The 25,097-nt window shown below is 40.2% G+C and overlaps 1 protein-coding gene across 6 annotated transcripts in view; it reads right to left on the reverse strand.

Moving 5' to 3' along the window:
* PLEKHG1 (pleckstrin homology and RhoGEF domain containing G1) overlaps window positions 1-25,097 on the reverse strand; it is a 126,492-nt gene that overhangs the window by 10,093 nt on the left and 91,302 nt on the right. For all 6 annotated transcript variants that reach the window (XM_069010668.1, XM_069010670.1, XM_069010669.1 and 3 more), the window contains 10 exons: window positions 18,753-18,853; window positions 14,161-14,230; window positions 7,132-7,178; window positions 6,499-6,649; window positions 5,373-5,504; window positions 2,800-2,982; window positions 2,616-2,711; window positions 2,416-2,502; window positions 605-638; window positions 48-143 (listed from right to left, as the gene is read on the reverse strand). In XM_069010668.1, the coding sequence (XP_068866769.1) occupies window positions 48-143; window positions 605-638; window positions 2,416-2,502; window positions 2,616-2,711; window positions 2,800-2,982; window positions 5,373-5,504; window positions 6,499-6,649; window positions 7,132-7,178; window positions 14,161-14,230; window positions 18,753-18,853 (997 nt within the window). The remainder of the gene's footprint in view (window positions 1-47; window positions 144-604; window positions 639-2,415; window positions 2,503-2,615; window positions 2,712-2,799; window positions 2,983-5,372; window positions 5,505-6,498; window positions 6,650-7,131; window positions 7,179-14,160; window positions 14,231-18,752; window positions 18,854-25,097) is intronic.

Here is a 25,097-nt window from a genome sequence, read left to right on the forward strand (position 1 = left end):
TGCTTGTTTTTTCTTTTGTCATCTAGGTGGTAAATGAGTTTATTCACCTGATTTCCTTCTCACTCTGTGAGGAGCAGTGCCTTCCTTAGGCTGGTAAGACGATTTCATTTCTCCCTCAGGGCTATAGTGGAAGCCTGGGTGATCTGTGGAACAAGCAGAGGCACAGAGAATAAGAGAGTGACAAGGATGGCACTTCACACACCTTGCAGCTCCCTTTGGAGGCAGTGCCATGGTCCCTTTGTGACTAATACAGTTGCACCTTATCAGAGCCTGAAGCTACGCAAGCAAGATATGCCACTGCAGGGTAGCTGTTACCCAGGCAGCCATGGAAATTCTTTGCCCATGTAGTTGTGCCCGGCTCCAGAGGACTAACCCAGCAACATTTATCCACCACCATCACGTTTGATTGCCAGTTTCTCAGTCAGAGCCTTCCCAACAAAGTCTAAAGGATCTGCACTGAATTTTGCCTTTTCCAGCAGGGTCGTAATTCAAGGAACATAAGCCTGGCCTTCTTCCATCTCAGATGAAACCAACAGCTAAAGCCAAAATTTTGAAGATGGTTTTTATTAATTTTTAAAACAGAAGTGAAAAAGAGCGAACTTACGTATGGCATCCATTTCGAGAATTGCCTGCTTGGCCTGGAAGAGAAAAAATAACAAATGAAGAAGTTAAAACTGTTAGTAGGAGGGCAAGCTTTATTGCATATTACAGATAGTAGTGAACTTATATGCAAATAACAACAACTTTAATTTGGGAACTAATAAATATGGTTAGCAGCATTACCAAATAGTTTAACTCCCATATTATATTTTTAACTCTAAAGTTGTTGGTGTTTAAAATGCTATAAACCTTTCTTCCTTCAAGATTTTCCTTGTGGAACAGCTATTAAAAAAAAGGCAAAATTTGGTTTAAGAAAGATTGATGCAGGACAGACAGCATCCCCTGATTGCTTAAAATTTGTCCCTTTTTTTAATAGAAAAAAAAAATCTGGAAGTTTTAGGAGGCATATCAGCTACTAAATAAGAAAACAATCTAAACTGAAATACCCCATCTAAAGTGCTTGCCCTTCTACAGGTGCAGTTCGGTAATTTTCCACCAGGCGTCACATGTGGACTATTATTAAGTTCTCCAAAAACTGGGCAGACAGAAGCCTCACAACAAGCAATTACTGGTTTGACAGAAAAAAGAAAAATTTAAAATGTGCCAATAACCTCAGAGATTTATTTCATTAGACTTTTCCTTTCTCAAGTGAAATTGCTTCACTGAGCAGACTATATTTTTGGCTTCACATTCTTTGCACAGATAAAATAAAAATCTAATAAGAAATAAAAAAAAAATTGATACAAAGGCTGGGATCGTGCTGTAATTCTTTTTCTTTTAACAGCCTAATAAGCTGCATTGAGTATTTACAGTGTAAGTATGGATACCAGCATAAACATTATGCCTTTAATAGACTTTGGCAACAAAAGATAAGAGGAGAATTAGCAATAGGACCTGCTAGGGCTTTTTTCTCCCATAAGTCTCTTTTGTCACACCATTGAAAATGCATGTTAGTACAGCATGGTGCATGTCAGTCACAGGTAACATTTGTTAGCTATTATAGCATAAAACGGAGTGAAAAAACAATCAGAGAAACTGAAAAACCAAGAGTAAACTCAGTGTGAAAAAAAAATCCTGTTTCCATACGAGTCAGTGGCTGCTTTGTCTTGGCAAGAGCTAACCAGGGCTAACCCCCTTTGAGGGGTGCTGTATGTTACACTGGGAGGCATCACCTGAAGATCTAAGACTGGATTTCATAAATAAGAGGAGAAAAATTCCTTATTCTGAAATATTATAGCTATGAATATGATATCAGAGCCTCATTTTTTCTGGCATAAAGCTTGCTAGCTATCTCACCAAAAAGGGCCAGATGTCCCAGCTAAGGATGCTGGGTTCAGGATGAGCATGTGTACTTGCAGTGAAGTGTGTGCTGCCAATGGCTTCACTGCTATGATACCTAACCAAGACAGATTAAAATTAAAAACATCTACAGTACTGCAATTAGTGCATCTCAGTGCTCTGCAGACAGGCAGCATCAAGCTAAGATGTGCTCCTAGAGTCAAGATTCCTGACATTGCACCTCTGTTACTTATGTCTTGGCAGGCAAATGCTGCTAGCCCAGTTAAATTCTTCTACTCCCATACCAAGCCCTGCAGATAATTATAGTGGAACTTTCCCATTAATTTGGAGGAACTTTTAAAGATATAAGGAAACAACATGTTAATTAACATCCTGGAGAGAGTCTAAACTCTCTGTATATTGCATGCATCTTGCAGCTAACAAGATTGTTTTAAGTTAAGTAGGCATACAAGGAAGTGTCTTGTGATTTTGTTTGGGTTTTTTGGTTGGTTGGTTGGGTTTTTTTGGGGTTTTTACCTTGGCAGGAATTTTAGCAGGATGATTTTCTAGAATTAACCTCTTCAAGTGAAGAATCCAAAGGCGCTTGTCTTGCTGTGACTTTGCCTGATAAAAAAATTGGGCACCATGAGAAGAATGCATTCCTGCACTATGCAGGGTGATAAACAGCATATGGACATGAGCCAGGTTACCCAGGGCAGGGAAGTTTCTCTTCATACCTGGACAGTATGTTGCATCTTAGGATTTTTGTAGTGGAAGACACTAAAGCTAAGTGGTTCCTTTGGTATTACTTCAACAAGCATCAGGTTTCCACACTGCAATGAAGAGAGAAAACAATGTGAATCACGGAGGAGTATTGGGGAGACATGTAGACAGCACATTACCACCTGCTCTCTGACATACCAGTATGTGAGCTTTGTATGCAAACATTTCATCCCTCTTTTTTGTAATTAGCAGCATCTTGTCAAAGAGGAACAACGTGCGCTCATTTTTGGCTCGCTGGATGCGGAACGTTCCTTCTAACACCAGCTCCCCGTAACTCGTGAGGTCTGGCCCTTTCCAGTTAGTGAGCAAACTCTGTATCTCCTGCAACAGATCAAAGAACAACAACCAAAATTAATTTCAGAGGTCTTGTTGAAACAAAAGACCCAAATGATCTGCTGCGGCCATTCCCACTCTCCCATATAATCTTTAGCATCCAATAGTGGATGGTCACCAGACACCAATACTGAGCTTGGTAGGTTATGTGTAACACTGCAGCCAGGTGCTTGGAGGCTCATTGCAAAGCCCAGACTAAAACATGCCCTGAGTCCTGGTTACTGTCTCTGCATGGATCCAGCAAAGAGCCCTGATCTTCCTGGGGCAGCCTGTAATGTAAGAGCACAACCTCTGCTCCCCTTGCTCCCAATGGAAAACCTTTTGTAATTCAGTCATTAGTCTCTCTCACGCTCTCCTCTATGTCCCCAACCAATCTCTCTTAACATTTCCCTCTCACCCTGGGTATCTTCCTTAAGTTGTGTGGTCTCCCACTGAATGAATTATAATGCCATGTCCATGTCCCATAGGCCCATCACAGAAGACACTTCTGTGAGGTGTTTGGATTGAAGAGATGATTCTCAGAAGATTAAAGGATGACAAGTGATATGGTCAACTGAACATCTCAATATTGGCTTGTATATTAATGATTTTTGTAGATACCACAGATATTTCTCACCTTATTTATTACTTAAGAAAAAAAAAGGTTGGAGAAACATCTAAAAACATCTTCACAAGACTGTGTCACTTAGCTATGGCTATTAGGTTTCCCTAAACTGCTTGCGTTTTCTCTCCACAGCAATGACATAGGACTTAAGCATGGGACACCAAATTCTAAAAGCAGGCTAAACCTTTAACTAGGGAACTTTTTAAAAATATCCATCAGGCTTTAAACCTGGCAGCACTAGCAAAGCAGGGACAGATTGCCTCATCCTAGGTTGGGCCCTCTAGGACATTAGACTTTAATACAGCTTTCAGCTGGAGAACATCCCATTCCATTTGAAGCACCAATGCTGGCTAAAGCATTCACAGGAATAAAACCCCAAAGCAATCCACTTTGGACTATACAGACAGCTGTTAAAAAAAAAAAAAAAAAGGAGAAAAAAAACCTAAAAGTTGCATTGTATCAGATCTCTCCAGGAACTTAAAAAGTCAGGATACAGCACAGGGAACAAGTCCACCACTGTCAAGGGACACTGTGAAGGAACTGCTGTTGCAATACTTGCAGCATTACAGACCCCACGGCAGTGTGAGAGCCCACAGAAGGCCTATCCCTATGGCTGCAGAAGGTTTACTTTTAGAGGGCAGCAATGAACATAAACATTTTCCACAACCCCACACATTTGCCAGCTGAACTCAATAAATTAAAAAAAAGCTTTTTTTCCCAAAAGCATTTAACCCTTATTTATTGCCAAACATAATTACTCAGATTTATAGCAGATTGTTGTTAAAAGTCATTAGCATGCATTTCCAGCAATATGTGGCAAAGATTACCCTGCTGCAGGGAAGACATTGTTGAATCTTCCTTACACATAAACAACAGCAACACAAAAAAAAATCATTAAAAAAAACCCAAAACAAACAAACAAACAAAAAAAAACCCAACCGAAAAACAGAAAAAAGAACAAAACCACAAAAAGGGTGAATGAATGAATGAATGAATGAATTTAATTGACATTAAAAAGAAAAAAAAAAATGGGCAAATAATTACACGACATGGATTTCTGAAATGAGATAAGCTTATTACTCCCTTTTATAAACTAAAAAAATCCCCCCAATTTTCTTAAAGCAATATAAATATTGAAAATGTAACATAAAAGTATGGTTCATTGGGAACCTGGAAACAGAATGGGAGCAAAAATTCCACAAAAGAGCTTGCTCTTGATGCCAATATTTACTCAGGGTGTAGCTTTTGTTTCTTCTCCTCAAAAAAATCTTCATTTGAAGCAAAGTTAAGAGTTTTTCTGAGTATCATGTTTCTAGGTTTATGCTTTTCACAAAGCAACTGATAATGAGTCTTCTAAAACCCGAGAGGAAAGTACTTACACAAGAATCAGCAAAAGAAATGCCTCAAAACAAAATTAATCAGCACAAAGGGAAGAAATCGGAAACCACAGGATTTCTGAACAAAGCCATGCCCTAGGGTTGTACAGCAGCGCTGTACAATTGAGGGAAAGGAAGAAAGAAGAGTTATCTTAAGTTCCATATTACTGCAAAATAAATGCTTTACAGGATGCTGCTTGTAGGTTAGAGATGTCTGAGATTTTCCTGCAGCAGTTATGACCATGGTTTCCAAGATCAAACAGCCACAGGCATGCTCAACAGAAGTCTAAATTATGACTGACAAAGATTAAAAGAAAAGATAAACTAAAAAATGTTAATTGCATATATATTGACAAAACCAGCTCACAAACACCCATAAAATCTCTCTGGGAACTCACCTGGAGCCTGATGGCGTGTTCATGTTTCCTCTTCATGTCATTTATATGCCATGCCACTCTCTGCATGGTATCTATGGCATCCAGCACCACATCATAGCCCTCAGTGTCCTTGTCAAGGTGGTTTTCTATTTCCTACAACAAAGGGAAAAAAACCAAAGTCCCCATATTCCTAAGTGAACTTTCCCAGACGAACGCAGTGCTATGTTTTTATCAGTACTGTTTTTGTCTTTGCATCACAATCACTTGAAGGCAACGTTCCTGCCTTTGTTATTGATGCAATGATGATTGCTGCTATCAGTTTGAGTAACACAAGATGACGAACAAAGTCAAGCCTTTGGGGCCAGTTTAGCAGCAAGTACACTTGCAGCAGCCAATGTGAGCAGAGAGGCACATAAAGAGAGCGCAGCACACTGACAGGAGACTTTTCAGACAGCATTTAACGGCTTTCCTCCAACACAGAACATATCTACACACTTACAAAACCCTGATGGAACTACACTGGGCATTACTTTACAGTTGGAGAGTAGAAAAGCACCAGGCATTTTAAATAAGGATCAGTGTCTTTACACTTCACTAGAACATGACTCTCTAATAGGAAACATATGTGGAAAATGTTAACAATAAAGTATGAATTTCCGAAACTTGCTTAAGTCAATTCACTGAATATTGAAAGAGTTCCCACTTCCTCCATCATTCCTCTCCACAAAATTCTTAGCAGTCAGGGTGTTTATATGTATTTAGTCCTTCTTTCAACCACCCCCAGCATTGCAACATGTGGAAAAACACTGTTCTTCATCGGAACAATAAACTTGGGTACAAAAATGTTTAATCACAACAAGAATTTTCCAAACAACTTCAGAATTACAGACCAGCTTTCAAAAAAAGTGCTAATTATTTGGATGCAAAGACTAATTCAATGTGTCTAAAATAATTACCATAAATTCCCCACTCCAAATAGATGCATATGGTATGAAGTGATGAAGACAGAAAGTCTCCACATGTAGAAATCAAATACCCACAAAAGGAAGAGTATTTAAGGAAAACCAGAACCTTTCTAACCAACAAGCCTTGTACCAGAGGCAGGAACTCCAATGTGCAGCAGCCCTAAACTAAATACATTTCTTACGTGCAAAAGCAGGTGGTACTTGAGGATGCGCTGGACAGGTTTCAAGAGGTAAGAGCCCAGAGGCAGAGAATGCTTCAGTGCTTCTTGCCGCTCTCTGAAGAACTTGGCCAGTGCCTTGTTCCTCATGCACTCTGTCAGCACAGCCACAGACCTGAAAACATCAATACACAGCTTTAAGACACTCTGTTTCCATAAGTCTGTAAGTAAAGTAAAGAATTGTTTCCGTTTTAGCTTGTAAAAAGGGGCAGCAGGTCCCCATTCTAATAACTGCTTTTTCTGTTGTTTGGTTTGGCTTTTTTTTATTCATCTTGTGCATTCAGCTATGTTTCCCCTTGACATGCAACCGATCTCTCTTACTGGGAATTATACAAGCAGCATTACAGAATAAGACCATCATTTTCTAAAGAAGGATAAAGCAATGAACCACAAGAATAGATAAAACAAAACTTCAGATAAGCATTTCTTAAAAATTATTGTAATTTTTTTCTTTTTCACATAAAAGGTAAACTCTGTTACCATTCCTCCAATCTGGGAAGGGGAGAAGCTGATTTTTTTTTTTTTTTGCATAGACTGTAATTTGCATTACATGAACTGGCTAAGGGAAAAAGGAAGAAAGGGAATCATAATTCCTACCTTGGGTAGTTGGTGCAGTACTGTGTATATATGTGGAAATCTTCACTCTGCACAGGGAGGAAAAGTTTGCAGATTGAGATTTTGTCAAACTAGCAGCAAAAATGTGCAAGATAAAGATGATGATGTCAAGACAACACCTCCTTCAGTTCCTGATCAAAGAATCGTTCACTAGTCCTAACACGACCAGAATTTAATTTCATCTTTTTGCAGGGGGGGGGAGATTTTTCCTTTACTTGAAAGAAAAGCCAAGGACACCTACACAGAGAAAAAACAAGCAGCTTTGCAACAAAGCCTCCAAGGTACCTTACGAAAATCTATGCACCTCAAGAAAACCCCAAAAAACCAAAAACTCAACCAAAATACCATTACTACACATACCTTCTTCAAACAGCTGGCTGCACTTATCTAGGTTTCTTTGTGTGCTGAAGCACACCCGTATCATAGAATCATAGAATATCCTAAGTTGGAAGGGACCTACAACTATCATCAAAGACAACTCCTGGCCCTGCAGAGGACAACCCCAAGAATCACACCATGTACCTGCAGTATTTACTGGGAGAAATAAGTTTCACAGGTTATGTTTGGTGTGCCATTTTCAAGCAATTATAAATACGTCCACATTTGAGCACAGTCTATGCGTGAAATTAGAATCCACAAAAGTGATTTTTTTGAAAAGTAAATTATGTGAAAGCAGACAGCTATTACCCCAACAAGTTGTAACTAGATCTGGGTGGGTTTCCACACTTGCCTGTCACACTGAAATTGCTCAGACTTAATGCTGACAAGCTTCTCAGAGCTAAAGTCTGAGTTTCATTTCTTTCCTCCCTGGCCTAAGATTTTTTCTTAATAATCATCATTTAATTCCATGCAAGAACAGATTACCAGAAACATTCCCATGTGCTCTAAGTCTACATCTGCCTATTAACTTCTATCTCAAATAAGACACAATTTCTGCAGCTTACTGGAGTCTTAAAGGCTAAGAAAGCAATGCAGAAGGGCAAAGTGCTCCCCATATCAATCACTTTTTCTTTCCTACGCCCTAGACAGATAAAACACAGTCCTCCAGCAGTAAATAAGACCCCAATTTCCACTCAAAGCATCTTCAGAACAGGCTCTGGCATTCTGCAGCACAATAGCTGCGCTCCATGAGGGGCTGTCTTCCAGGGGTCATTGCTGGTGGGTGAATGGCAAGACCAAACATCTGCATTCACAGAAGGCACAGTGCTCTGAGGAGCACCACCCCTGGGGAGAGGGCTGACACAGGCTTTTGTTTCTCACTGTTGGAGTTTGGTTGTTTTTCATTCAGCCATTCATCAGAAAGAGCCTTCTCAGGCAGTGCCCTTTGCCAGTTCCAACAGCACTGCTCTTGTCCCCCTCTCCTGGGGGTAAAGCAGGTTGTGCCATCCATCTCTCCACTGAGCAGTGATCCATGAGGACTCCTTAAAAAGTAAGATGTTACTCTGCATGAGTACAAGTCATTGCGATTCATTTCAGTATGTCTTACTGGATTTCAGTGTTCTCTGTTCTGAAGAAAATAACTCAAGCAAACTTCTAATAAATGTTTCCCCAGGGGATTGTGATCCCCATTCACTCACTGGTGGGCTGTAAGCTTATTAAACTGCTCTTCTCTTAGAAGCCAACAAACCAACTAAAAGTAGTTTTGATACAAATACAGTTAAATAATTTAGCTTGGTTTTTCACACTTGAACTGAATTTGTCATCACAACTAGTTTTTGTGGCAGCGTACCTACACCCTGTGTCCACATGCAGAGAAAGTGAGCCTGTGTCACAGCTAGTTCATGTCCATGCTTGGAATCCCAGCCACAGCTCCAAACCCTCTCCACTCAAAATGAAGAATTAACAAACCTCAAAGAGCTTCAGATATTACACTGTGTAATTTTCTTTGGCAATACCAAACTAGCCAGCACTCATAATAAGCCAGGGTGCTTAAGAGAGAACACAAAAGTGAAATTCAGTATGGTGGAAAAATGTAATTTATTTTATATATCCATATATTAATTCAAAGTTTTCACTTAGGAGATTTTGGAATAAATTTTAAGATATTCCCATGGCTATGATAACAGAATAATACAATTTATAGAACTACTTCATAAGCAGAGTGAAGAACATTTTGAGCCAATTTATTTTTATGTATATATTCTGCTCATATCACATGATTATTCTGCTTTTCAAACAAAAAGGAAAAGAGTATCTGTTGTGAAATTTTAACCAATGAAAGTACTATCTGTAAAACAAACAAGGCCAAACATTTCAGGGTTATAGAGTAGGCTGTGTGCACATTCCCCTCAAACTCAAAAGCATGTCTGAAATCCCCAGGAGCCTTTTCACACTCTCGCTTTTCGGTTTGGTTTTTGGTTTGGGGTTTTTTTACACAAGGTCAGAACTACTTTTAATGGTTTTTTTTTGTTTTGTTTTGAAAGAATTTTAGTCTAGCTATTAAATGGAACAAATTTGTATTAAAAGAAAAAAAAAAAGAGTTTCTTATGCCCTTGATACTTCTAAAGCTTAAGAATGGTTTCACAATCATCCCTGCTTTCTGAACAGACATAACACCAAATTCCGTACTGCACTTACATGTGTACTCGCTCCAGTGAGCCACAGCTCATTTCACCACACAGAACCATCAGAGAGCATTTACTTCTACTGAGCAATGTGAGCATAGTGCCAGGAGAAAGTCAAGGACATGTGTTTTGCCTCCAGGACGAGATTGTTGATACACACTCAAACTTGCAGATCTCTTGTGAATCAACATCATACACCTTGCCCAGGCATTGGCTGGATTAATGTGAACATGTTGGGAAAGCAGCCAAGAGAGCCACGTCCAAGAGAAGTTCTTCCTCATCTGGACAAAACTGCACTGCTCAGTACCAGAGCAACAGAAAAACCAGAACTAAGGTGGATTTAATATCTTTCCAAATACTTTCACAATGTAAGGAAAACACCAGCTATGCTCATCAGTATTTCTTTGGACATTCTTAAACTTAGTCAGCTTGAAAACAGTTTTGTTCATGACAACTGTCTTTAGACCAGGTTAAAACTGATTTCTGCATAGAGACTGGAATTGCTCCAGAAATCAGTTTAAATCTGGGGGCCCAAAGCTGTTGTGGTAGAAGCTGCAAAAACCTGAGACTCAAGCTGAGAGCTTGTCCACACTGATTGCAAGTCACCCTCAAGAGAAAAGCCAAGCATGAGCTTGAGACCCCAGCTATACTTATACTGGTGCCTCGCAGAGGAATCAATTCACTGCACATCTCTTCCACATACATTCCAGATCTTCCCTCAACTCTTGGTGCACTTTGCTTTTTTATAGCCATAAAAGGCACTTTAAAAGAAAATGGAGACTGAGAAAATGAGTGGAGTCAGTGTGCAAACTGAAGCCAATTGCCTGGATCTCCTCTTCACTAATGAGATGCTAAATTAAAGTAATTCTCCCTCTCCCTTTGGTTAAGCTGTTAGTGTGCCTTTCAGAAAACATATGTTCTGAATTTCTGGGGTGCTGAGTGAGAAGAGCGATGTGCCAGAATTCAGCTCTCCTTTAAAACAACTCACTTAAATGTAAACATGTAGAATACTGAAGTCAATCTTTTAATTAACACTGGCATCATTACTGTGAAAATGAAAGACCAAACTGGCAAAACCCCCTTATAACAGTCTTCTGTGTGAATAATTAAGCCATAGCTAAGCTTGCACTGGAACCTTTTATCAGTCTCCAATTACAGTTTACCAGCAAAATGTCTCCAAGAACTTCTACATACTAGTGTTAATCCAGTTCTTCTAGACAAAGAGGGAGGACCAGAATTGGTATAAACTAAACTAGTACAACACTACCCGCAGAGGCAGGTTACTTCCATGCAGCAGCCATCCCACACTGTTAAACAAATACCCATCCACACCAACTGCATCTTGAGGCAGAAAGACAGTAATTCATGATTGGATAGCAGGTTTTAAAGTAAGTGTGCTTTTCTGCATTTGTGCCTATCTGCCTGTGAGTTATTAATGTAGTAAAACATTGGGAAGCAGAGGGATTCAATACAATGTTGTAGGTTGCTATTAAATATTTACATTTCCATAAAGTCATAGCTTTGCATCGTTATTTTACTGGTTAATGAGTTTTACATTACTGGCTGGTTTAGACTAAAGACGTTGCTGAAGTCTGTTAACAAATCAAAGCTGCCATTTTAGGGGCTATTTACTTAGGGCACTCAGCACAAAAGATGTTAACATAATGATTCAAATCCACAATTATGTGTTTTTGTTCAAAGTACACTAAAGTGTGTTTTGATAATCCTTTCCCTTAAAAGTGACAAGGCTTTTTACTACCCAAGCATGAAAGTTATACACAGGAAACACAGTCATGTATGATTGTGTGAGAGAAGTATAGTACGCTATACAAGAAATTTTATTGAGCAAAACCAAATAACGAAGTCAAGTTCAAGGAGAATGACCCAAAACTTCAAAAATTAAGCTCCCCAGATGTCTTCACAAATATAAAACATTTTAGTCCCAACAGGTTTCAGAGTTACTTTAACCATAACTGTTCTGTTATACATGCAAACCAACTTTGTGTGACTTCACATGAATCCTAAGGAAGAAACAACTTTTACTTTAGGCAGTTACTGAGCTCATAAGAGTGCAAAAAGCAAACACAGTACCTACAGAGAAAACTTGTTGTACCTTAAAATTCCCAACACCTAGAGTGTATTCACAGTAGGGTGAAAAAATGGCACTAGATCCAGAGCTCATGTAACCTAAGCACAGTTCCACTGGAAGCATTCAAGAAGCTCCAGCACAGCTACATCCATTAGCTAAGGCTGTGAGCTATGACTTCAGCATGAAAACATCCCTGTACTTAACTCACAGTGAAGATCTAACGCACTCGAAGCAATGAAACAATAAATGGCCAAAGTCCCGTAAGATTGAAGGAGCACATGCTGCCAAAAAAGGCAGTTTTATTTCCACTTTTCAGTGCTGGGAAGACACAAGCAACCAAGAATGGACAACTGGAGTCTCTTAAGACAGTCAGCAGTTGCTGTAATGAAATCCTCATGGCCAAAATCAGAACTGTGGGGTAGTTTGGTATTGTTTGATTTTGCTTTTAAGTGTTTGCACTTGTCTGGATGAAGCTAAAAAATGCCTGTTAGTACTGCAATCTCCAGCAATTTCTGAGCCATCAGGCAGCTGCCTGCCAATAATACAAATGCTAAAAGCATTTGACAAGGGAACAAAAGGCACAAGCAATGATATGCAGATGGGTTTTGGAACTAATGGCCAGAAAGTCTACCAGACAAGCCCTTTCAGTTGGCCAATTTGGACAAGAACACAATTTTTTCCTGGACTTATTATCAGTTGCACCATCTCTGTTTTGCATCCCAGCAGGAGTAGTCCCAGCAGTCCCAGCTATAAGCAAGAAATACAGCAGAAATATCAACCAGTTCCAAATTGTTTTATCTGTAGATACAGTGAAGGCCTCCCAGTTGGCCCTTACTTGCACAGGCACTCTGTTGCAGAGTGCAGTAATTCACAACTTCTTGCCCACCAGGACCACAGATCTTTTCTGTAAAGCTTTTTCTTAGTCAGCCAGACCCAGCATGCACGTGGGGTTATTCTGTTACAGAAGCAGGACTTTGCACTTGCCCTTATCCTATCCTCTCTCTCCTTCAATTCAATCCAGGCTATCTGTAGCAATAACAACATGCCATAAACCCCACTGCAATGGGGCAAAAATGCATCCTACTTCTGTAGTAGTGGTTGCCAACACTAAGGTCTCTTAATGCTTACAAAAGACCAATTACTAGATAAATTGCAACTTTCTCAATCTCAGCTGAAGCAAGTGATCTGGTGAAACAGCAGCACTCAGCTGGTATCATCACTCGAATTTGCTATAAAACCCCTTATGTCACAAAAGTGCCAAACAAATTACTGGACCACAATGAGAGGGTGGTCCAGTTAATCCTACATCCATGTGCTAGACTTATTACATTGAGTGCTTGGTGCTAGCAATGCTGAGTTCAGGACAAAGTATAAGAAATTACAGGCTTTGGCTTTCTGGTTTCTTTGGGGGTTTTTTTTGTGTTTGTTTTTTCATTTCAGTTTTTTGTTGGGTTTTTTTTAATACAAAAAGGCAAACACACCTATAGAGAGATTACCCAAATTTAAACAACTACATGACCCCTCTTCCTCCAGAAATACCACAGAAATTGAATTATTTTTTAACACATTTGGGCTCTACAGATTCAAGGCATATGTCGATTCTCTGGTGAATTCTGCAGTGAACTAGCATCATAGTTCTACTCATTATAGCCATTCCTCTTCTCCCTGACTAGCTCTCTGTGTTTCCTACAATGAAGGCCACCTCCTTCCCTGTATTTCTCCTGCACCTAACAATTTCCTTTACTCCATATTTTTGGCTTCAGTATCACCCAACACAATCAAGATATCAGATTAATGTTCAGAAAATTCAAAGCATTTCAGAGAGAATGAGATTTGAATCTTAAGACTAGATTTTGGGCCATCCCATTTAAAAAGAAAATTAAAGGTATAGTTGTGGGTTTCAGGAAAAATTCTCAGGAAACAATATGGCCACATTTTGTATGTTAATGTTACTACCTTTTCTAGGAATGCAGCCAAGTTTTATTCTCTAGATGTTTTTAAGATGACATGGCATAACTGGAGAGTATCACGTGATCACCCACATTAACAGATGGAAGTAACAAAGAGAACCCCTGTAACACCTGACAAAAAAAAAAGCAAACCCTAAAAATGAACCCAATAAACAGCTCCACTGTTCAGATCCACTTAGTGAAGAAAACAGCACCTTTGTCTTGATTTTTTAGAAATGCAAATGAGAGGCATATCCCTCTCAATTACTAAGAGAAATTTATTCCCTTTCCATAGATTTGCTGACTTTTCTTGGTTAACTTTACAAAAGCTACCAGAATTAGGTCTCAAAAGCTGATAAATCAATCTTATTTTCCCCACATCACTCTGCAGCTGGTGCTGCAGACTTACCTTGGAAACAAAACAATCTGCTATAGCCACAGGATCATTTTCACAGTTTTCCAAATCTTGCAGAAGTTCACTAAAACAAAGAACAGGAAACGGTAAGACAATTACGGCACACCTTGGAATAGACACACCTGTATATTCAGAACCAGCCAGTGCTGCACCATTCATGGCAGCACTTAATGATGCAGGGAGTCCTAAAAAGGGAAAAACAACTCCTTTGATGCCCCTCTTCCCCCCAGGTGCTGGGTTTTTTTTTATTTGCAGGCAGAGGAGAACTATAAGGAAATGGTATTCCCACTATTTCAAAATTCAAGTTGCCAGGATAACCATGGTTGTTCTGCTAAGCAAAGCTGAGCCCCTTCCTTCAGGGAGATGTCCCATCCCTAGAAATATTCAAGGCCAGGTTGGATGGGGCTCTGAGTAACCTGATCTAATTGAAGATGTCCCTGCTTATTGCAGGGAGGCTGGACCTAAGGGTCATCTGAACCTTAAAGGTGCCTTCCAACCCAAACTATTCTATGACTCTGTGACTGACAGCTCTTTTACAACAGTCACAGTGGTGCAGTCAGACAGTTGTGTTGCTTGTATATCAACTAACGTGATGACTAAGAAAATTTAAAAGTTACTGAAGCACGTGCACTGTCCTATAAAGACTTTTTTATGTTCTACAGGTTTTACTTGACCAAGGGAGATGATGAACTGCTCTGAAAAATATTGGTGAGAACTAGGGATGTATTTTTCATATATGAAGAATGTTAAGAAGCTCACTCAGGAAAGTTAGTTTACTTCTAGCATGTCTCTTCATTGAAGATAAATTGGTTAGCCTGAAAAAAGCTTTCTGGAAGGAAATACATATACATGCATAAAAACAATACATGAGAGGATTTTATAATGTTGATATGCCAAAGAGAAAAATAATTCATTTGAACGAGAGCAAAGCATTAAGGGAGCCAGTTTGCTGTTGAATGAAATGCAGTTCTCAAAAGCAAATTCAGTGAAAGAGAGTTCAAGTAGAAGAAGAGAACCTCAAAGGTATCTCCTTGATCAAAAGAGTTTTCAGTCTTACTGAAAGATGTACTCAGAAAAATGAGAGAAGAAACTGAGTTTTCTGCCAAATTATTCTCTAGTAGAATTTTCTTCTTCTCCTGACCCTCCTCACCCTCCTCCCCCCACCCTTCTCCCCCCTGCCCCTACACACACACTCCCACAGATGCTATTTCATTTAGGGCTACCTTTCTCCCGATTCACAGCTGGTTCCCTGAAAAAGTTTTGCCTTAGAGTTCCTATGCCTGTATCTAGGGAACTATCCTTTTCCCCTGTAAGCAGACACAATTTCCCTCTGCATGTACAAAAACAGTAAACCAGAAGAGTTTCCTGGCTTGTTCTTTGCCTCTCTAATTACTGGAGGAAGGAAAGGGTAAAATCAATCTGCAGTCACAAGGAATAAAGGCAAAGACCTCAGGTTCAGTGGTCACTAAGTCACTTTGTACAGTGACAATTTGACCTCTATACCTCAATTTCTCCCTTCATCAAAATGGGAATAAAAATATGACCCTTGCTTGATACTCCACACTCATGAAGCTCATTTACATCAGCAGAAGAAGCAAGCTGTACCAATGGTGACCACAGCCATTTAGTTATACAGTCAGGCTGTGTCCCACACATGAGTTTTGGAAATAACACCAAACATGTCAAATAGGCTGAGATGATTCCTGCTGTCTGACAGACAGACATTGTCCTGATGGCATAGAGTATGTAGCACCTGGACTGTCATTTTATTCCTGCTGGTCTCTAGTAAAACCATGTCATTTCTCCTTCATGATACAGAAAAGGAGCACTTAAAGATTTTATATATTCATGCAATGAGTCCATGTTTATGTGGTAAATAGACTAGTGGTTTGTGTCTTCAGCACAAACCCATAGTGTAAGGGCTGTTTTTGAAAGAGTTTGTTACCTATACTGCACTCTCTTCTGTCTCATCTGGCTGGTAAGAACACGATTGGTAAGAGCAGTCTGCCACTGTAAAAACACTAAAACTGTCATGCTCAGGCATCCTGAAAATCTTAAATAAATCCCTGTAACACCAAGCTGATGTGAGAAAAACAGGGCTATTATTATAGGCTACATTTCAGTACGTGGCAGAAGGCAGAAAAAACAATAGAGAAAAGCGTTGGTCCTGTTCACCTGAATATCCAGAGGTTTTCTGCTGGTCACAGCTCTTGGCCTCTGCAACAGGCTTGTGCCAGCCAGGCAGGCAGGGAGCACGAGCGAGCACTGGTGGAGGAACTTCGTGCTCTTTCAGCTGAATCACTGACAAGATTCTGATTGAAGCATGACACAGGTGCCAGTGCCACTTAAAACCACATACTGAGCTATATAGCTTGGGTTATTATGGGCTGGGAAAATCTGAATCTGTACGAACATCATCTGGAGCTAATGCTAACTCCTTTGGGATAAGAGAGGGGAAGCATAAAGACTTACAATTTTGCATACAGTGCATTCATTGTATTTTCAAATGAATTAAAGTCTTATTACAATGCCTTTTAGGATGCTTTGATTTTTTGGTTTTATGATAGCTTCTCCTCAGAAGAAGCCAGACCTTACCACCATGAAACCCAGAAAGAAATAGTTTTTCAAAAAGAGATCATAATCCCGGGACTGGCAGTTACCATGATGACCACCATTTTTGCCATTCAACACACCACCTGAAAAACCTAGGTAGTTTAGCTGAGAGAAAATCCCATTTACTGAAATGAAATTTCTCAGATCAGCAAGTCTGAAAAAAAACCAAGACTGAAACCTTTGATTATTGATTAATGTTCAAATTCAAAGTTAAGAAAAACAAGGTAATTCTGAATCTATAAAATCATGCTCACAAAAAAACATCTGAAACTACTAACATAGAACTGCCAAGTGGACCTTTTTTCTGAAGCTAAGGATAAATAAAAAGGCTCCAGAGTATGTTTAGGGCCCAGAATGCCAAATTTCACACAGGAGTAAACTTAATCCTTGAAGCTATATTGGGATCTACAGTGAGTGTTCAGTTTTAAGAACTCACAATTTCCAAGCAGAACTTCATATCATAAGGCCTGAAATACATTAGCAATGTACTAGAGGACAACTTCCCAGTGAGTTTTAACCATTTTAACACATCTGTCTCTAAAATTGCCCCAAACTGCTTTTTTCTTTTTTTTTTTCTTTTTAACTGCTGCAATTTTTTTTTCCACAGCTCCGTAATTCTGTATAACAACTGATCCTACTTGAAAGTATTTTTAGTAGGTAATATCTGCAGTGAAGCTGGCATAAATGTATCCTAGCTATCAAGTCTGTCATTTTTCTAGCTTTTGAAGGATCAGAGAATATAATGGCCAGGACTGTGTTTTTCCATTTTGTGACCACTGGGAATCTGTAAGCTCACAATCATTGTCTCATGGCTCTAAAACAGCCCATGAGCCTGTTTTAGCATGCTCCCACTATGTATTTTCCAGCTGTTAGACATTCAGCAAAGTCAGTTGTTGCAGCTGAAGCAGGACACAGCAGCTTTCTAGTTAAGCATATTTCCATTACCCTGCAGTAGCTATTTTAAGGTTCAGGAAAAGATTTAAGATTTCATCTTTGTCCGTATATTCTGAATAGATCCATCCTCACTCTTTCCTTTGACACTAACAGCAATCCCAGCAGTTAAAGCCCTTAAAAATAACTACCCATGACAATGGAAAAACATTGAAGATGATCTTTGACACAAGTGCTCCACTTCAGAATCCTCTTTTGAATCAATTAAATTATCTGTTGTTCTTCAAAGAACACAGTAGTTTGGGAGATGTCTTGTCAACTACAGCAAAGCTAAGACAGCTTTTACAGGAGTATTGGTATATAAAAGAAGTGAGAACTTCATGTAAATATATTTCCTGTATCTGTTGAATATTCAGGTTTTTCTTAAATGCTGAATAAGTTAATAATTTTTATAGTAACAGAGGATTCAGACAAAAGTAGCAGCAGCATGCTCTTAAAACTGCAGATACTGAGATCCCACACAATGTGGCACCAGCCATGCAAGCAAGAAATTCTACTTCAGGCTCCCAATATACAATAGAATCTCATCTGCAGAATTTTAGAGAAGGCTGAACAGAAAACTTCAATGAAGGAAAGGTACTTGAATACAGTTTAGAGAAATTAATTCAGGGAGTACCTACTAGCATAAAACACTACAAAAGCCAGATCTAGGTGATGTACATAGGTACAAAAAAGGAGCCAATCTAGTAGAGATAAAACATCTCTTCATTAAGGCAAGGATTTCCTTTACAGTGGTCTAGCATTATGCTCAGTTAAGGCACAGAGCAGGTTAGGCTTACATTCATGTAAATACCCAGCATAAAAGCAAAAAAAGCTAAATGGAGACCACACTTGATTCATCAAATAAACAGCTGAAAAAATCTGGTCTCAGCAAACCAACTTTGCTTAGAACTAAAATTAGATAATTTCTCAATTTATAGATCTTGGCCATTTTAAAGTGATAAAAGTATACTTGGCTGGTTTGCTCCCTCTCGTTAACACAGGCTATTGAACTGTTTTCATTTAGTTATGTATGAATTTACCTGTTGAAATGGTAGATATCCCGTATGTTTCCAAACAGGGCCGATCGCTCCTCTGTTCCCAGGGAGAGCTTGGTCTGATCAGTGATACAGTCAAGGTAATCCTACAAGAGAAACAAGAGGGAGGTCTTCAGACATTTCCTCCTTTTCTAGATCAGTAAACAGAGCTATGTTTTATTGTACAAGATGAGTCTCTTCATATCAGTTTCACCTTATTATTACTATAAAGCCTTCAGCAGCCTCTCTGTGAACAGTCACTCTATTATGAACAGTAACAGTACTTACCTGTTCCCTGAAACCAAGAAAATAACAAAAGACTGAAAGCTAAGTTCTACCTCTTAGATGGGACAGCCAATGTTTCTCTTGCTAGTGATAAACAAATGTTTTCACATTTCATTCACAGTGGCAGTTTAATTGATCATTTGGCTGGCTCAAAGACAAAAAAATGTAAAAGAGATAAAGAATGTAATTTAATGCAGTCTTAATAACAGAAAAGCTATATAATGAAGAACAGAACAGAAAGCACACAGCAACAGAGGCTCAGAAAAGCAACCACTGAATAAATTGCTTTTTAAAAAATTCATGGTTACCAAAGAATGCAGAGTATGTAGAAGATCTCAATGTATCTGCATCCATGCAATTTACCATGCATAGTTACACTGCAAATTACATTGCTATATACTCTAGCAAGGATTTCTTTTTGCACTTACAAGACTGATAGTCTCATCCAGGGACTTTATTTGAATAAAAACATGACAGCTAGAAAAGGCTCAGATCATCAGTGTTCTGGGTGAACAATTTTCCCACCTCTTCCCTCACTTCGATAAGAGATCAATGTCACCTTTCATTCTGTTGCTGCTACAGTATTGAAATTCTCACATAAGGGCAAACAAATCCAGCAGGCTATTTAACTAACTACAACTCATAAAACAAGAAACCTGATGTGCTGCCACATTCATGAAGAAATTCTGCTGGAGTATGGAAATAAAAGTGAAAACAGCTGAAATAATGTGAAATAAAAATAAATAAAATCCTTTAGCCTGTGGCTAGACAATGTGGTGTGGCAATCTCCCAAAAACAACACAGCATTCCAGGGTGCTGCAAGAAAGAAACCCTGCAAAATGCCAACAAGACCATGAAAACTTCTAAGATATAACTGTGTTCCAGAGTTGTAAAGAAAAAGGTATTATGGAACACATACACTGGCCAAGATTTATCCTCTGTGTAAATTCTGTGAAGACAAAGGGTTTGCATGAACCAAGGATCTGACTTTTGGTTTCTAGATGTCCTCATAAGGAAGGTTAAGAATTACAGTGCTTAAGCCTTGTTATGTGCCTCCATGCCCATATCCTTCTGTTCAACTGAAATAGTGTCAGCAAAGTCAGAGGTGTAACCAAGATTCAGGTTTAGGTATCAGCAATTTCCTGTCCCTTCCCCCTATCAATAATCCACACTCTGATATCACCTCCAGTTAAAGATACCCCTCATCACCCCCAAAACTCAGTATTTTTTTGCCAGGGGAAAGCAAGTAAGTCTATTCCAAGGTAACCTCAGTGTCTTTAAGAAGAGCACTGAGTGGCAGCAGGCAGGTCCCTGGAGAGCCCTGTCATCTCTCCTGTGACAGCATCCAACCTTACTCTACCTTCCCTCCTGGCTGACAGCAGCCTCAGAGCCCACACCTGTCCTTGAAATATATTTGTGCAGGAAGTCTTTGGAACCACCTCCACGGGCTTCCTGAACTTGTCTTCACCTTTTATTTATACTCAGAAGCTGCAGAAGAGTAAAAAGGTTCAGGATGGTGCAGCAGACAGGACTGCAGGAAGCAGTACACTAGGTCAAAGGCAGAAGTAGGTGATATATTCAGGGCTACTCCAGTAATACTATTAAACAAATAACCTTTTCTGACCACAAACAAACATCATCATATAAAAGCAAAGAACAGAAAAGCTCCAGTGGAACTGCAATCCTCTGAAAACATTTTTAGCACTGCAGGGACACTGCAGCACCCTGAGCTGATATGACAAGGTTGGGCTGCAGAGGAATGTAAATCTAATATTAAGTAACTCCATACAGCACATTTAATGAATAAAGAGGAGTTCCTTTCCAATTCATTCATCTCAGCATAGCTGGAGCTTGGGTTTCTTCAAAACAACAAACAGTCCACAGTTATTTCCAGTATTGTAGACAGTGTTATATGCATGACCTGGTTTTTGCTCCTTTTGTCCTCTTATCCTGATTTTCCTCCACATATACATACTTTTCTTAGTCTTTTACCAATTATTAGTTAGGAAGAGGGAACCAGGTACCTTTCTAATGTTGCTGCCAAGCAGCAGCCTGCAGGTGCTTTGGCAGTTTTCCTGCACTCCTGTAACATATGCCAGTATCAGCCTATATACGCCACCTACCCACATTCTGTGCTCTCTCTTGCTAAAGTTCCTTCAGACTGTGCTTCAGGCCCCCTTCTCCACCCAGCCTCAGATCAGAAACAAACCAGAAACTACTGGGAGGATTTGTGCTTACCTAGGGTAAGGGGAGATGGTTATTTGCTCAAAACACTTGGGATTCAGAGCTACCTTATACCTCACCTTATACTGCTAGGAAATGACACGATCTGGGAACTGCTTTACTGGTTTAGCTTTCTATCTTTGTCAGTATTGCTGACTTGAGACTACAGACATGTTTAGGTTGCTGTTATCGATGTAAGCAAATACCTGTGGTAGACACAAACAGTCTGGTGTGGCACTGACAGTAGGGTAGTCACAGCAGCAAAAAGCGCCAGGTATCCATGTTTTTGTAAAAAGGTGGGCATTAGACAGTCTTAACACAGTGCTGTCAGGAACACCGGGCCCAGCACAGCAGCACACTGCTTGCACTGACTCAGCCAGTGAGACCTGTCTGATTACACTGCTTTATAGTGCACGTGTGCTCTCATAAAGGCTTCATGAACTCATCCAGGAAACAGATGCAGTATTGGCATATAATGTCCTCTGCAAGGACAACACCACAGGCAGATCAAAGCTACCCACACGTGGGGGTTTTCCTAATTATTTCTTAGCAAATGGTACTTTACCCCCATGGTAGTCACTGCTGTATATCAACAGCTGTTACCATCTGCAGCCATAACGAAAGGTTTGGAGCTACAAGATAACAGGGCAGGCTGCAAACGTAATGACATGGTGCAGAAATCAATGAAATTTATCAGAACAGAGTACTGGCCTTATTCACTTTATTTGTTTCTTGTCAGCATCTATGAACCCTCTGTCGGCACTGAATGATTTGTTTATAACCTTTGCCTTTTATTGCTTCTCTGCAGTTATGGCATAAACATTTAGCTTACTTTATAGGAGAAAAAAAGCCCCTCACAAATGTCAGTCTCCTTAGATTGATTTATAGACCATGGTTTGGTCTCATGGTATTGCAGAGTTTTCTCCTCCCTCTTCATTGAAACTCTCCAAAAACTAGGAGAGTCTTGCCAGACAGCCCTGCCTTCCTTGCTGGGTTTGATGTTCTCCCCATTTGTCTTTCATCATGCCAAATCCATCAGAAAGAATGTCTGCTAGAAGTTGCATATCCTGACTACTGTCTCCTCCTCCACAATCACAAAGAAAAAGATCTCTAGAGGAATAAAATGACGAAAACACTAATCTCAGAGGCTAAAACCAGATATATTTATTATATAAATTAGAAATGAGAGAAAACTGTCAATAAAAGCACAAAATGAGCAAAATTATTTTCACATATTGATTAATGTTTTCCGTGACTTTAGAAAGCAAATGCGAATTAATGGGACATTTTCATCTAGCCACCCAGCTTTTCCTTTGAACAGACACACCCCATACTCATGGACATATTTTTGCCCAACTCCCCCCTACACAACAAAGATGTGTTTGGCCAAAATCACATGGCTGTACAGAAGAGGAACCACTGAGACAGCTCAGCATCCTTGGCCACCTAAGCACTACTTCCACACCACTTGGAGGAAAAGGCTGCAGGCCAGAAGGAAAACATGCCGCAGAATGGATCCTATTTGTAGCCTGCTAGCTAGAGCCATGCTGCCCAAACTAGCCACACACTTGCAAACAAAGAAAGTTGGGCAACAGATGTACACTAGAATAGGCACTATAAAATGCTTCCCAGTACTTATTCTGCTAATTATATAGGTAACTATAATATGTACCAATTCACCTTTGGCCAGATTTTTTTCCTATTCTTTTTTCCCCATTATTTATTTTATTTATTAATTTATCCAGCATGTATAGCAGCATACTCTGAATGCCTTGTGGTTCAAAATATCCATACAACAGGTGGCCAAGGATGATGAATTTTGGTCAGGGCAGCTCACTGCAGCTCTATTCAATTATTTAAAATACTGCTGTGCTCAGCAAAGGCAGTGTGCGTTTGTAAATTAAACATACTTTTCCTTCTTGCTCTGGTTCCTTTGGCTATGAGTCCTAGGGCTGATTGAAACCTAAAAAAATGCTTGCACTGTCCACCATACAGATTCACTACATGCAAACCCAGAAACTTAAATAAAGAAGAAAATTTCTGTGAGCATGTCTTTCTACTTTCTGCTTTTACTGGTATATGCTGGGGGTTTTTTTTAAAGACATCTGAAGCTGGAAAACCCTCACATAGGCCAAAGGCATGGATAGGTCTGAAAGCCCAGCACCTACCTGAGGCTATGCACAGTAAGGCACAGCACTGTCCTGCCACTGACCAACAGCCCAAGCCAGGGCCTTTCTGAGAACACAGACCTAGAGACACAGGCTCCTCTGCTCCCTTCAGCAGTGTGAGCAGAAAGCTCCTACACTCCATGTGCTTCCTCCCCCGCTCTTCCATTTGCTTTATATCCCAAGGCACCTTGCATGTAAGACTGCCACTTGTCAGCAGCAGCAAAGGTCTGCCCTGGTGGGAAATGGATGCATCAGGCCTTGCAGGTAGGCTTTAAAGGACACACCTACATGTCGAAGGACATGGTTGGAGAGCACTCACTCTGCTATCAAGGGAAAAGGACACGGAGAAGACCTCCTGGCACTGACAGCCAGCCACCCTCCAAATGGGAGCAGCCAAAGTAACCCTTGCTTTACACAATCTGTCACGAGATGTAGTTTGTGATTGATTTCTTTCCTCTCTGATATCCCTGCAGAAGAGCAGAGTCTCCGAGCTGGCAGGAGGCCACCTAACCAGCACCAGTCCTCTCCCCAGGCCCTGGGTGGACGGTGGAAGATCCATACTGAGCTCACCTGTGCTTCCAGCCAGCTTCCTCAGAAGTGCCAGCCTACACGTGCAGCTGGCTCACACGCAGCCCGCGGGTAGCGGCAATAAAGCGTGACACAGGAAGGCGATGCACTGCTGGCTGACTGCATGTGGAAAGGGCAAAGATTGATGGTGGGAGCACTCGTGAGAACATGGTATGAGGAAAGACTAAAAATAGAGAAGCACGCGTTAAGTTTTATTTCCACTGTTTAACATTGCAGAGTAAGGTGATCATGACAGAGATCTCCCCACACTTTCCACAGTTAGGGGTCTGTAAATAAGTTAAGTTAAAGTTAACAGTATTAACTTAAAGTTTACCCATAGAAAGGGATTTAAAAAAAAAAAGTATTTTTTTTTCTATGTAGCTATTCCTGAGGGACAGATTTTCAATAATCAACTTCCTCACCTATATTATAGATTATTTATATATTAAAGCACTGTCCCATTTGGAGCTACTAAGGTCTGGAAGCAGTGACCCCTAATAGGTCCCTCTGGCTTCATCCACATGCATGGAAAGTCACAGGGGGAGTGATGTGTCAGCCAAAATTAGCAGTGAGGAATTCCTGAGTCCTAACACTATGCCTTGCACCTCGAAAACACAAGCTTTCTTTGGTTTAGGCTGCCTTTGAACAGTTGTGCCCATGGAGACATGGGCCCAGGCATAGTCATATACAAAGCTGGAAACTTCTAGGGCACATCAATGTCAACAACACAACGGTCAGGAGATCTTGTCACAGGACTTCAAGCTGTCAGAGCACAGCTAGTCTCAGGAAATGAACTAAAGAATTTGCTCTGGAAAACTGTCAGTGAGAGGTCCCTCAACACTCTGTTGCTCTGAATCCATTCACTGGGGCCCTGAGCAAGGACAGCTGCCTCACCAGCATGCATGGCTGGGAGATAGCAGAACAGCTTCCTGCAGCTGTGGGTCCCCCCTCACTGCTTTAGAGCCTGAGCCTTTAAAGCAAGCTCTGCATATCCTCCTGCCCCTGCTCCAGTGTCAGAGGATGCCCATATCAATTTCCAGCACTGCCTCACAGCTCCCTTCTAGGACTGGGGTGGAAGGAGGCACATGTCCTACACTGCCTACTCCAC

Source organism: Aphelocoma coerulescens, chromosome 3 (assembly GCF_041296385.1).
Source record: "Aphelocoma coerulescens isolate FSJ_1873_10779 chromosome 3, UR_Acoe_1.0, whole genome shotgun sequence".
NCBI lineage: Eukaryota > Metazoa > Chordata > Aves > Passeriformes > Corvidae > Aphelocoma > Aphelocoma coerulescens.